We start from the raw sequence: 13,941 nt of genomic DNA, 5'->3' as shown, positions 1-13,941 counted from the left end.
TTGATAGTTTTTTTCGCTAGAATCAATTTTAGATTATTCCGAACAAGTGGTAGATTGATTATTTGACTTTTCACTTGTTAAAGTTTATTTACAAAATATAGTTGCTAATAAACTCTAAAATCGTATATCTATTAGTTTATAAACGCTTTCCCAGAAATTTATCGTAGACGCTTTTGGGTTTGTGCGGAGTGTTAGATCCTCTCCAATGTCCAAGTATATAGCGGATCTCGGGTCATACGTGGGCCAGACTACACCGAGCGACGCGTCGGGCGTAGGGTTACTGTAAACAAATTAACAAAATATTATACAATGAACCAAAAGCTTAATTTGCTAAAAATCCGCTGAAACAGGTCGAATCTGTATGGTGCAACATGCAGCATGCGAAATGCACCGCCCGCCCTCCCACTGCTATCATGCAGGAAGAAGCAGCCACTAGGCAAGCAATACGCACCACCACCACGCAGCACCACACAAATCCCAAACACACTCGACGCACTGTTATAAATTAATAATTTTAACATGACGTGTTAATTCGCTGCTTCAGCATTTCAATTTATATAAAGCGAACAATCCGCGAGGCGGCGAAGCAGTCCACATTTCCATATTGAATAGTTAACACTGAAACTACTGTATTCGCGTGAAGTAAAAGTTCCGTGTGTGTGAATTTCCAAATTAAATTCGTTGGACATTTCTTGTGGTTTTTTTTTTCAAAAGACTGTCGAAGCGGACCTCCTAACAATTGGTGTCAGAAGTGGGATGCTAAGAAGGTTCACGCAAGAGGACCCTTAGCATCCAAAGAATCCTGAGGTCATCGCAGTCGTGATCGACGATAAGCCTCGCCCCCAGGGTTGAGCCCGCATCACAACCACTAAGCACCGGTTCTACTCAAGATCGACGATAAGTCTCAGCCTGCCAGACTGAGCCCGCATCTCACACGAAGAACGCGAATATCCTGGACTCACTCAAAAACATCAGTGAAATAAATTTTAAGCCTTCAAAATTACGAAATACAATTTCTTCAATATCTTCAGAAACCTACTCGATATCGTCGCCGCGTGAAATACGAGACGCATTCCGTACAGTTCAAAGCCTTCACGTGTCGCAAACGCATCGACCTAATTTAACTTTCAGTGCAGTGACATCAAAGTGAAAACCTTTTTGTGAAAAATAAATCGTGATGTTTGCCGTTATCCTGTAAGTAGTTTATATTAATTTTGTATAAAAAGCGTAAATTGTCTAAATTGTATATTTTCGTACTGTATTTTAAATTTAAATCCTTTTTTTTTTCTCTCCATATCTCAGTTTCAGTAATCAAAAATGAGTTTAAAGTCAGAAAGTTCGGACGCAAAAGTGACTCTCTCTATACTCACTAAATTCGTAAGGTCTTATGATGGGAATCGGGAAACTCTTGCCGCGTTCCTAACTAACTGCGATAACGCAATTAGTTTAGCTGCTCCCGACCAGCAAAATATCTTATGTAAATATATAATCTCCCAACTTGAGGGCAAAGCTCAATTAGCCTGCAGCCTTAAAAATTTCAATAATTGGGATGAATTAAAATCATATTTAAAAAGCACGTTTGGCGAGAAAAAACACTCGTCCCATCTGCTACTTGATCTCCAAAACTGTAAACAGGGCCAGTCCGAAAGTGTGACACAATATTCTATCAGACTCGAAGCATGCCTAACTCGACTTCAAGCTGATATTCAAAATTCATGCACTGATCGTAATCTCCTTCTAGGCAAAATCACAGCTATGGAAGAACTCGCCTTAAGCTTATTCCAATTAGGTCTTAACCCTAATATTTCTAATATTGTCCGCTGCAGAAACCCTTCGACACTTAATGAAGCAATTTCTCTAGCAGTCGAAGAAGAAAAAATTTTCAAACTTGTAAAAATTACTCAACCAAAACATCCAACTAAATTTTGTTCCTTATGTAAGAAGACCAATCATAGTTTCTCAGAGTGCTTTAAGAAAAAGCACGATTTCACACAGAGATCATCTTTCCATATTCCTCCCGCTAACCCTCAATATTCTGCAGAAACAAGTCAAAGTTCATCAAAGGACTCAAATTTCGTCAAAACCTGTGCCTATTGTAAACACAAAGGACATCTTATCTCAGAATGTCGTAAGCGCCAATATAATAATAATCAGCGTCGGATGAACTCTCACCCTCCGTCGGGTCCCTCTCATAGTAACAGTGCTAATGTTAACATGTATGAATACTCTGAATCCTTAAATGAAGTGACGAATAGTTACGTCCCTGAATCAAAAAACTTAAACTGATTTCGGATGCGTGCCTGCCGAAATCAACAATCCAAAATGGCACTCGAACTACTAAATCCTTTTATACTAATTCTCCCAAATCGTTTATATCTCGGCAATCGCTACATGATTGTCCGAGTCACACTGAATCTTATACCAAATCTTTTATATCCCGGCAATCACCAAAAGACTGCCAAAATATCGCTGAATCATATTATCCTAAATCCTCACTGATTCCTACAAAATCGAATACAAAGCATTCCAAAGAAGATTGCTCAAATAATACTATATCTCATTCTAATTCTTATACTAGCTCTTATACTACAAAATCGTTTAAACCTCAGTTTCCTTCAAATGATCAACTGAGTCTTACAAACTCTAAAGTCATTCAAAATGACCCCCAAAGCAACGCAAGCAAAAGCTCATTGCCTCTTAAAGACGTCCCGATCTTCGAAACAAGCACCCTGAAAAAGTTGGTGTCCTTACCTCATGCATTTTTACAAATAGAATGTAATAAAAAACCTCTCTGTTTCTTAGTTGACACAGGCGCAAGTGTCAGCATTATTAAGCGCTCGTGTTTACCAGCAGAGCCCCAATTGTCTCAAGAAATTATAAAACTCAAAGGCATAAACGATAAGGATTCCTATAGCGAAACTTTAGGAACAGTTGTGCTTAACCTTATTATAAACGACCACACCATTTCTTTTAAATTCCACGTCATAACTGACGCTCTGAATCTGGAATCAGACGGTATCTTAGGTACCGATTTTCTACATTTTTTCCATACTAATATCGATTATAATACTAAATCCCTTACTATCTCAAATTACTCTTTACCAATTCATTATTCGAGCCCTAGATATATAATACCGGCTCGCTCCGAAACTATTGTTGAATGCACTGTCTCAAATGACAAGTTCGAGTTACGTCATTTAAAAGACGCACTCATATTAGATCACTCTATATCCGAAGGTGTATATATAGCAAACTGTATAGTAAGTTTGAAGCCTAATTATAAAGTCAATGTCTCTGTTTTAAATACCACTGAATCTCAAATAGAAATCCAAGACTTCAAGGTTCATTTAACTCCTATAGACTTCTCTGAACTACGCCAAGTGTCTCAATCCCCCGAAATTGTCAACCACGTTTCTAATTCTTCATCAAATCGACTCGATCGTGTTCTAAGTCTTATAAGACACTCACATCTTAACGATGAGGAGAGAAAAGTTCTCTTAGAGTGCTGTTCTGAATACTCTGATATATTTTATCTCGAAGGAGACACTCTAACTCATACTAACGCTATTCAACACTCTATTGACACGGGTAATAGCTCTCCTATTAATGTAAAATCTTACCGTTTTCCCGAATGTCATAAAAACGAAGTCGATTCCCAAATCCAGAAAATGCTACAACAGAAAATTATTAAACCGTCTATCTCTCCATGGAATGCTCCCGTTTGGGTGGTTCCCAAAAAAATGGACGCATCCGGGAAAAAGAAATGGCGAATAGTTATCGACTACCGCCGCCTCAATGACGTCACTGTATCCGAAGTATATCCTATTCCCTTGATCACAGATATCCTAGATCAACTAGGTCATTCCAAATATTTTAGCACACTGGACTTAGTCTCCGGTTTCCATCAAATTCCGCTGAATCCTTCAGATGCACCTAAAACTGGTTTTACTGTAGTCAACACAAATGGTTCAACAGGCCACTACGAATTCACTAGGATGCCGTTCGGACTTAAGAACGCTCCCAGTACTTTTCAACGTCTTATGAACACAGTATTATCAGGTCTTCAAGGTTTACATTGCTATGTCTATTTAGATGACTGTATCATCTATAGTGCAGATCTCAAATCACATTGTGAAAAACTGAAAATGGTATTCAACCGTTTCAGAGATTATAATCTCAAATTACAACCGGATAAATGTGAATTCCTTAGAAAGGAAGTCACCTATCTAGGTCACATTATAACGGATAAAGGTGTCTCTCCAAACCCAGAAAAAATTAAATCAGTCTGTGATTTCCCAATTCCTAAAAATCCTAAAGAAGTAAAATCATTCCTCGGTCTCGTTGGTTATTACCGCCGATTTATTGACAATTTCTCCAAGATCACAAAACCTCTAACATCTTTACTCAAAAAGGATGTCACTTTTCATTGGTCTATAGAACAAGACCAAGCTTTTAACCTCCTGAAGGAAAAGTTAACCTCAGCTCCTCTTCTCCAATACCCTGATTTTTCTCAACCATTTATCGTTACCACAGACGCCAGCAACTACGCCGTTGGCGCAGTGCTATCTCAAGGCCCTGTCGGCAAGGACAAACCAATAGCCTATGCTTCTAGAACCTTAAACAAACAAGAAGGAAATTACTCGACCACAGAAAAGGAGTTAGTTTCTATTTTATTCGCCGTTAAAACTTTCCGACCATATCTCTACGGCACTAAATTCAAAATCGTAACAGATCATCGGCCCTTAGTATGGCTCTTCAACGTCAAAGATCCTGGTTCCAAACTCGTCCGTTGGCGCCTCAAACTTGAGGAATACGATTACGAGATTATTTACAAACCTGGAAAATTAAATTCAAATGCAGACGCTCTGTCTCGCATCCCAATTCATGCTATAAATACAGATAATCTTACTAAGCTTTCCTACGAGGCATATTTTAAGAAACAACTTACAAACTCTTTACCAGATTCTAACACAAAAATTGAAGAACACTCACAAGCTTTACATCTTTCCAAATGCAAAATTATTGCATGCCCCGTTTCTCTAGATTTCGACAACTCAATGCCACATTGTGAGGAATTATTATCTCAGATAACCGACACCGCTTCATTGTTAGAAGCCGAACGTGAACAATGTTCGGTAAGGTCAGTTACAAAAAATAATAAAACATATTATTTTCTTTTTACCAAGGTTCATCATTACGATGAGACAACTTTTCGCTCCATTTACGACACTTTGATGATGCTTCGTGATGAACTTATATCACATCACCCTAGCATTGATGAAATAGCTATCTCCGATTTCTCTGAACCTTTTACTAAATTATCCTATACCAAAATTTATAATATGATTTCCTACGTATTTCATAACACTGATATCAAAATACATATTTATAAAAATCAAATAATATTTCCAACTCCAGCTGAAGTTCCTACAATTCTCAAAGAGAATCACGACACTCCCATAGCAGGACATCCTGGTGTGAATAGGATGTATAGTCGAATTAAAGCCTCATACTACTGGAAAGGAATGAGAACTGACATAGAACGCTATGTGAAGTCTTGCAAACTATGCCAAGTTAACAAACCTTTACGAGCCTGCAATAAAGCTCCTATGGTTATTACATCCACGAGCACAAAGCCTTTTGAACGATTAGCTCTGGACATAGTTGGTGTCTTACCTGAAGCAGGTTTCCAAAAGTTCAAGTTCATTCTAACTCTGCAAGATGATCTTACCAAATTCCTATGTGTCTATCCTATGATTTCTTCAACAAGTGAAGAAGTAGCCCGTAATCTGGTCCACTTTATGTCCTTATTCGCTATTCCTAAAATGATCCTTACTGATCAAGCCATGACTTTTACATCAGAACTGTTTAAACAAGTTACCGATATTTTCAAAATCAAACCCTTACTTTCTAGCCCTTACCATCCCCAAACTAACGGTGCGCTGGAACGCAGCCACGCTACTCTTAAAGAATACCTAAAATCCTTTGTAAACGAAAATCAAAATGATTGGCATTGCTACCTAGCAACAGCTGTTCTCGCGTATAATACAACTCCTCATACTACTACTCAATTTACTCCGTTTGAACTTCTGTTTGGACAGAAACCAACCCTTCCTAATTCTCTCTACGACACAGATAATAATGTTACATACCACGAGTATGTCCGTGCGCTTCAGTATAGAATGAAAGTAAGCCGCGAAAAAGCTTTAGAGTATATTAAATCAAGTAAAGAATCTTCAAAACAAATCTATGATTCAAGTTCTAATCCTAACATAGAATATAAAGTTGGTGACATGGTATATTTAAAATACCATCACAGACTTCGTAAAGCCTTATCTCCAATATGGAAAGGCCCTTACAAAATCGTTAAAATAAATGGAAAACATAATGTTACTTTATTAATAAATAGAAAACATGTTAAGTATCATACTAATTTAATTAAGCTCGCTGTAACTTAAGCTTATCATTCTTTTCAGATTTTTCTCCTACGTCTCGTCTGAGCCAATGATTACACCCATAACGCATAGCCCTGGAATATATTTCGACCCCATTACAAAAATTTATTTCTACAATGATTATTGGAGAGTAATCACGCATCTCAACACCGTCTCATTGGAACCACAGCTTGACAAAGTTGACCGGTTGATTGTTAAAACCTCTCTAGTTTGTGCTAAGTTGCAACCAGAAGAGTACTCTAGCTGCAAAAATGTTTTTAGTCCAATTGAAGTACTTCTAGAATCCAATTATCTCAAGGCTCAATCTCTATCTCATATTATCTCAAGCGAAAATCCTGCTAGATTCAAAAGATCTTTAGAATTTGGTGGTGAAATCCTTAAGTTTTTCTTTGGCACTTTAGATGCTGAAGATGCCCGAAAATATGATGCTGCAATTAGCTCTTGTCAGAGATCTGAATCTGAGATATTTCATTTAATGAAAGATAATATTCATATAGTTAAGTCGTCTATTAATACTTTTAATTCTACTATTTCTAGGTTAAATCAAAATGAGATAAAGTTAAACTCTCAGATTAATAAATTAAACGATATATTGTCTTATGTTACTAGTGATAATGAAAAATTAATGTATTTAACTAGATTTAATAGCTTAGTTAATATAATCGAAAGCTCTTTACTAGCTATCTCAAATTTTCTCGATACTGTAATAAACGCAATTTTGTTTTCAAAAGTTAATGTTCTACATCCTTCTGTTCTAAGTCCTGTAAAACTGTATGATGAACTGTCTAAACACAGAAACTCAATCAATAAAGGTTTAGATTTTCCTGTAGCACTAAGTATAGAAAATATACATACCATTATAGATATATCTAAGTTAGTCTCCTATTTCTATAACAATAAGATAGTATTTGTAATACAGATCCCTCTTGTCTCTCCCGTTAAGTATAACGTCTATAAAACAATCCCGCTCCCGACTCCTCATTACGAAGGACAATCCAAAAGTTTTGCCTTAATCAAACCTACTAAACCCTATTTAGCTATAACTGACGATAGATTAAATTACGTATTATTAGATACTTTAAGAGATTGTACTATTTTAAATAGTGAAAATTCCATCTGTAAATTAGAGTCAATTTATTCTGTAAATTCGAATCCTTCATGCGAGACAAAACTTTTAACTGAAGTAACTCTATCTTTACCAAGGGAATGTGAACCGAAAATCCTATATGGTCTTATAAACATATGGCATAAATTAAAAAATAATCAATGGATATTTGTACAGTCAAAAACAAGCAAACTAACTATCAATTGTAATGATAACTTTAAGGATTATTCTATATCTGGCACTGGAATATTAAAACTGAACAAAGGTTGCATTGGTTACTTTAAAACGATTCAATTTATACCTTCTACCATTTCAAATTTAACTATTGATAATAATAACTTTAATATTAATTTTGATATAACTAATGATAACTGCTGCAACCAAGAGATTGTTAACAAAACGATTCCTCTTCTATCACCTATTAACCTAAGTAATATTAATTTAGATTCCTTAAAAAATTCGATAAACCAATTCAACGATCTTGAGTTGCAAATCAACAGGATCCAAGAGGAATCTCATTTTATAAAATATAGCTCGTATTACTCTGCTTTTACTTATATAATTATTTCGTTAATTTTTCTATTTTTATGTTATAAGATTGTCAAATGTTTTAAACAACGTAATTGCAACGAATTCTGCATCCAAATTTTTTACCAATGTAATCGCAAAAAGATTTCGCATAAAGAAAACAAAATCCAAAGTTCTATTGAAATGTCACAGATAACAGATGATGAAGATAACGCATCTGTAGACCTTCGAAATCTTAGTGCATCAGTGCAAAGAAATCTTTCAAATAATTAAATTATGTAGAATATTTTACCATTTCTCTCCTTTTCCTTTTCTTTTTTTTACTACGCTTTATTTTAAATTAAAGCTTCGTCTAAAGGGGGGAAATGTTATAAATTAATAATTTTAACATGACGTGTTAATTCGCTGCTTCAGCATTTCAATTTATATAAAGCGAACAATCCGCGAGGCGGCGAAGCAGTCCACATTTCCATATTGAATAGTTAACACTGAAACTACTGTATTCGCGTGAAGTAAAAGTTCCGTGTGTGTGAATTTCCAAATTAAATTCGTTGGACATTTCTTGTGGTTTTTTTTTTCAAAAGACTGTCGAAGCGGACCTCCTAACAGCACGTTTCGCCCCGACACCGGAGCATCCTCAGGAGATGTAGACCTTACAATGCACAGTTGCAATTGCTTTGCTGGGGGGGCAATGGGGGGTTTACTTCTGTAGTACGGAACCCTCGCTGCGCTAATCTAACTCGCACTTGGCCGTTTTTTTAAACATTTCAAATCTAAGGTCTTATTATATAGAATTCACAAAATGTTTAAGAAGAGTCGAAATTTAGTTTACGAACTTCATGTTGTTGTTATAATTAAACAAAACTGATTTTTTTTATAAGAAATGTTGAATACATACCCAAATATTGCGAAGTTAGTATACAAGGCACATATCTGTTGAATCATTTTGTAGGAAGTGGCACTCTTATTGACCGGGAGATTCAACACATTTGGGTTAAACACATATAATAGATCTTCAATGTGTGAAGCTCCTGTTAATCCATATCTCCTGCCTGGTTGGCTCAAAACATTGCGTTCAGACACACTCGAAAACTCAAACAAATATATACGACCATTTCCACCATTAGATAAACGCCTTGCGTATCTTATTATGGGATAGATATAAAGATCGGTTTCATAGCTCACGAAAATCGGTATCGTATTCAAAGACCTCAACGGGGACCCAGTGTAGTATTGTCTGATAACATCTGCCAGTTGCAAGTGGCGCGTTGGTGTTGTTCGATAAAAAATATCTCTTGGCACTAAAACTCCTGGAAATCTGTGATAATTAGCAATTATACTCGAATTTTCAATTGATGGTATATCAGTTAATCCTTCGTTTGAAGTGTATCCTAGTAACATGTCAACCTCATGACGTCCATAATAAATCAAAGTAAGGGGGGGTTCTGTTAAAAATCTCTCTTGACCAAAATCTTTTTCCACGACTGGCATAGTATAATATCCTCTTGTTAAAAACTGAATATAATCTTCCGCTGCTATAATAGTTGAATTAGTGTTGATCAGTTGTCGGACAGGTACGGTTTGGAGAAAGTTTAAGAGCGCTGAACTATTCGTAGTCTCAAGGCCCAGCTTTTTACCAAGTTCAAAGGCTCTTCGCTTTTGTTCAAATGCTGTCGAGAAATCGTTTATTGGTACTCCACTTGTTCCTATGACTCTACGAAACAGCCCTTTCGACATCGGTGATAGTGCGTGTAAAGCCACAGAAGCAGAACCCACGCTTTCCCCAAAGATAGTCACCTTGTTCGGATCTCCACCGAAGTTTTTTATATTCATTCGAACCCACCTTAACGCAGCTACTTGATCTTTCATTCCTGCATTTCCGGGTGCGTCTACAGTATCTAAGACCAGAAACCCGAGATTGTCAAGTCTGTAATTGATCGTAACCGCAACCACATCATTTTGATTAATTAGAAAATCGGGCCCATACAAATCATCATTACCAGATCCGGTTATATAAAGACCTCCGTGAATAAAAAACATAACCGGTAAAAGAGAACACGGTGGTAATGTCGGTGTGTAAACGTTTAAAAAAAGACAATCTTCGCTTCCAGGTATGTACATATTAGTAAGTGGGTCAAATTGAGGACAAACATTGCCATGTACTGTTGCATTTCGTACTCCTCTCCATGACCTCGCAGGTTGAGGTGCCTAAAATAATAGGTTACATGTTATTGAGATTAAAACAAAAACCTGACAAGCGCGAGTCAGACTCGCGCACTGAGGGTTCCGTACTACAATCGTATTTTATCGACATTTTGCACGATAAATCAAAAACTATTATGCCTAAAAATAAATAAAAATCTGTTTTAGAATATACAAGTAGAGCCCTTACATATGATACCCCACTTGGTATAGTAATCTTACTTTGAATGATGAAAATAGCAATATTTGTTCAAGACCACAATTTAATTTTTTTGTGTGATGTAACCACAAATTCACGTTTTTCAGATTTTCCCCCGAACGTCTGCTACAAGACCTACCTACCTGCCAAATTTCATGATTCTAGGTCAACGGGAAGTACCCTGTAGGTTTCTTGACAGACCAGACAGACAGACAGACAAGAAAGTGATCCTATAAGGGTTCCGATTTTTTTTTTTAAAGAATATTGGCCATATTAAATGACTAATATTCCCCTTTCCTCTTCAATTAAGCGTCAGGCTTGTGCTAGGAGTAGGTACGACAATAGTGCAACGGGCGGGGTTTGAACCGTCGACTTTTCGGTTTTCAGTCCACTCCTATACCGGTTAAGCTATTGAGGCTCTAATTCTTTCTTACTAATCTTTTGAGGTACGGAACCCTAAAAACATTTGTGGATGGGCAGGATTAGTAAACTTAATCAGTAAGTAAGTCGGTAATTTAATAAAGAAGTACAACGTAGCAAATAAACAAAAAAATTCAATATTTTGCAAATAAACCAAGAAGTTCAATATTTTGAGGAACTAGAAACTCCTAGACAATCAAACACAATTTTGCAAACACAGTAGACTATATGACTCGCGACCTACTGTCGGGAGTAAGTTTTAAGAGGTACTTTAACGAGCTTGCAGGTCTAAGTAGTTTTCCATATTCGGATAACGTACAAGAACATCCATTTGTTTTATTCCATTACAAGTTAGCCCTTGATTGCAATCTCTACTGGTGGTAAATGATGATGCATTCTAAGATCGGCCTAATTCAGAAGGGGCATGGCATTTTTATTAAACTCATATCCCCTATCGGTTTCTGCACGGCATCGTACCGGAACGCTAAATTGCTTGGTGGCACGGTTTTGTTGGTAGAGTAATATACGGGTAGCTACGATTGTAGCCTGCCACTAGAGCAAGTCAGAAAATGTATTAATTATAAATTCCCAAATTACCCCTGATGAGAATCGAACTGGGGAAGACCACAGCGCACAGGCGAGCGTTATATACGTCAAATTTTGTAAATTGTCAGCTCTTATAAAGCACCTCCTCAAATTTTTTTACGTGGTCTGGGGCCAATAGTGGAATTACTTATAATAATGAACTTGTTACCTTAATCTTGAACCTTTTTGGCTTACCTTAAATCTTCTGATACCAGTGGGCGGTGCTGCATATGGAATGCCTTTAAAACTGTAAAACTTTTTATCTCCCGTGATTGTCCATTTTTGCTCCCCTCTTAGCAACCCTTGCTCTACCGGCACAATCACAGCGGCTACATCATGCTGTATGTAATATTTGATGGCGTTTATAAGTACTAAATCCAAAATGTAATAACTTAAAAACGGAAATAAAACTTCTTCTTCTTCCATACCTTATCCCACGCTACGTGGGGTCGGCACAACATGTCTTTTTCTTCCACTCATTCCTGTCATTCGTCAACGTATTATCCACCTCTTTTTCACGCATATCCTCTTTCACGCAATCCATCCACCTTTTCTTTGGTCGTCCTCTCCTCTTTTTTCCTTCCACATGCATACTTAAAAACGGAAATAAAACTATACTTAATAATTTTAAATACATATCAAAAATTGCGTGACCGGCAGGAATCGAACCTGCATCTTCTGGGTTCGCGCCCGATGCCTTGACCATTCGGCCACGGTCTCACTTACTGCCAGTGACGAAATTGGTGATATGTATGTTAACTCAGTACATAAGCGACCAGCCGGTAACGCAATTTTTGATATGTATTTAAATTATTTAGTAATTTCCGTGAAGTGTAGGTAAGCACTAAAAAATTATTAAAAAAAAAAAACTATACTTACCCATATTATTCTTCCAAGTATGAAAAATACTAGAATCACACACATCTCTTGTCTTAGCAAAAACATTTATATACTCTATAAAGGTACATTTAGCAGTCTTATAAATAGTGAAAATATCAACATGATAAAAAGTAATATGTTTTGCGGGTAAAGGTAATAAATAAGATCATAAAATTAACTATTGTGTAAAATTTTAGCGTTTAAACTATCGTGAGTGATTTCCATATTATACATATCTTACAACCGGCTATACTCACGTGTTCGACGTTAGACTAGTTTCGAACCTATCCGGGGTCGTTGGCGCACGTTGTTGAGACTGCGCGCGTCGCGGTGAGTATAGCCGGGTATAAGATTTGTATAATATTGTGTAAAATGGTTAAACTCGGGTTTTTTGCCGGATAAGGCCAAGTTAACACCATCGTCTAACTTGGTACGATACTATTAGTTCATGTCTGGATTACTTCCATGATGCCAGAAATCGATGCCAGATCGCAGAAAACTATAGCAAGACCTGACGAAAGATGGAGTAGAGCCACCTAACTCTCGACCTCCCCATTACACAATAAGTTTTGAACTCTTAGTTAGTTATTTAGCTTATGTTCCATTTATGATGCACTAAGACTACATTAATGCATGTCTATTCAGTGACTCACTAATGGATTTTTAACCGACTTCCAAAAAGGAGGAGGTTCTCAATTCGACCCGTTTTTTTTTTCGACTTTTTTTTCAATTTTTCAATAGGATTTTGCTCGTCACTGACGATGCTCTTCTCTTAACATTTCAAATCAACCTTAAAGATCCCTTAAATTAAATTATTTATAAAAACATTTCAGTACATATTAAGGAATTAAACTCTAAAAAGCAAGTTCCTCCTGCTAGGAACGGCATTTCGATCCAGTGCTAGATTAGTTTGACTATCCAAAAGAATTTATTAAAACCATATTTTATTTAAATGGGAAAGTTTATGTCCCATTCTAAAATCGTATACCTATTAGTCTATAAACGCTTTCCCAGAAATTTATCGTAGATGCTTTTGGGTTCGTGCGGAGTGTTAGATTCTCTCCAATGTCCAAGTATATAGCGGATCTCGGATCATACGTGGGCCAGACTACACCGAGCGACGCGTCGGGCGTAGGATTACTGTAAACAAATTGACGTTGATTACTTTACATTTTTTAAATGAAAATATTACCATAAAGCATAGCTATTTACATAATATATTGTTTGCATGAATGGTGACAGGAATGAAAATGCTTTTTTTGGCAAAGAATGAGCTACCTTTTCTGTCACACAAAATAGCGGTGAAATCTCTTAAGAAGTTTTTACCACTATAACTCCTTGGCCCCAGGGTTTTCGTAGCAAACAAACAAATATTAAGTAAATCAACGAGAGGTCCACCATTTCTGCTGCGGCTACCAGTCTTGGTGTTTACGCATCATTGCAAACTGGTGATCAAACATTGGAGCTCCAAATTAAAAAGTAACCTAAGTCCATCTCCAGAATGTAATCAATGTTTCTGCGTAATTTTTCTAATTCGTTCAGCAGTTTAGTAATGGAAAGAAAAACAC

The 13,941-nt window shown here is 36.6% G+C and overlaps 4 protein-coding genes across 4 annotated transcripts in view; 3 read left to right on the top strand and 1 right to left on the bottom strand.

Annotated features, from left to right (window-relative positions):
• Positions 1-13,941, top strand: part of LOC117984450 (kinesin-like protein CG14535) — a 437,285-nt gene that overhangs the window by 30,710 nt on the left and 392,634 nt on the right. The window lies entirely within an intron of this gene.
• The window catches only part of LOC117984389 (ATP-binding cassette sub-family G member 1-like), a 300,050-nt gene that overhangs the window by 163,737 nt on the left and 122,372 nt on the right, over positions 1-13,941 (top strand). The window lies entirely within an intron of this gene.
• On the bottom strand, positions 27-12,469 carry LOC138402709 (juvenile hormone esterase-like). The gene is made up of 4 exons (XM_069500480.1): positions 12,374-12,469; positions 11,690-11,833; positions 8,987-10,296; positions 27-280 (listed from the first exon to the last, which is right to left on the bottom strand). Exons 1-4 carry the CDS (start codon positions 12,437-12,439, stop codon positions 115-117), a joined length of 1,686 nt encoding a protein of 561 aa, XP_069356581.1. The 5' UTR covers positions 12,440-12,469; the 3' UTR covers positions 27-114.
• Positions 539-7,769, top strand: LOC138402668 (uncharacterized). The gene is made up of 3 exons (XM_069500238.1): positions 539-1,194; positions 6,477-7,684; positions 7,738-7,769. The coding sequence occupies exons 1-3, from the start codon at positions 1,178-1,180 to the stop codon at positions 7,767-7,769; spliced, it is 1,257 nt and encodes a 418-aa protein (XP_069356339.1). The 5' UTR covers positions 539-1,177.

Source organism: Maniola hyperantus, chromosome 8, assembly GCF_902806685.2.
Source record: "Maniola hyperantus chromosome 8, iAphHyp1.2, whole genome shotgun sequence".
NCBI lineage: Eukaryota > Metazoa > Arthropoda > Insecta > Lepidoptera > Nymphalidae > Maniola > Maniola hyperantus.
Note: the sequence above shows the minus strand (reverse complement) of the source record. Positions and strands in the feature narration are given on the sequence as shown.

Coding starts and splice junctions, on each gene's coding strand:
- LOC138402668 (XM_069500238.1), top strand. Junction 7,685..7,737: donor TGAACCGAAAATCCTATATG/GTCTTATAAACA, acceptor ATATTTGTACAG/TCAAAAACAAGCAAACTAAC.
- LOC138402709 (XM_069500480.1), bottom strand. CDS start 12,439: ATGTTTTTGCTAAGACAAGAGATGTGTGTGATTCTAGTATTTTTCATA. Junction 11,834..12,373: donor TACTTGGAAGAATAATATGG/GTAAGTATAGTT, acceptor TATTACATACAG/CATGATGTAGCCGCTGTGAT. Junction 10,297..11,689: donor CTGGTATCAGAAGATTTAAG/GTAAGCCAAAAA, acceptor CTATTATTTTAG/GCACCTCAACCTGCGAGGTC.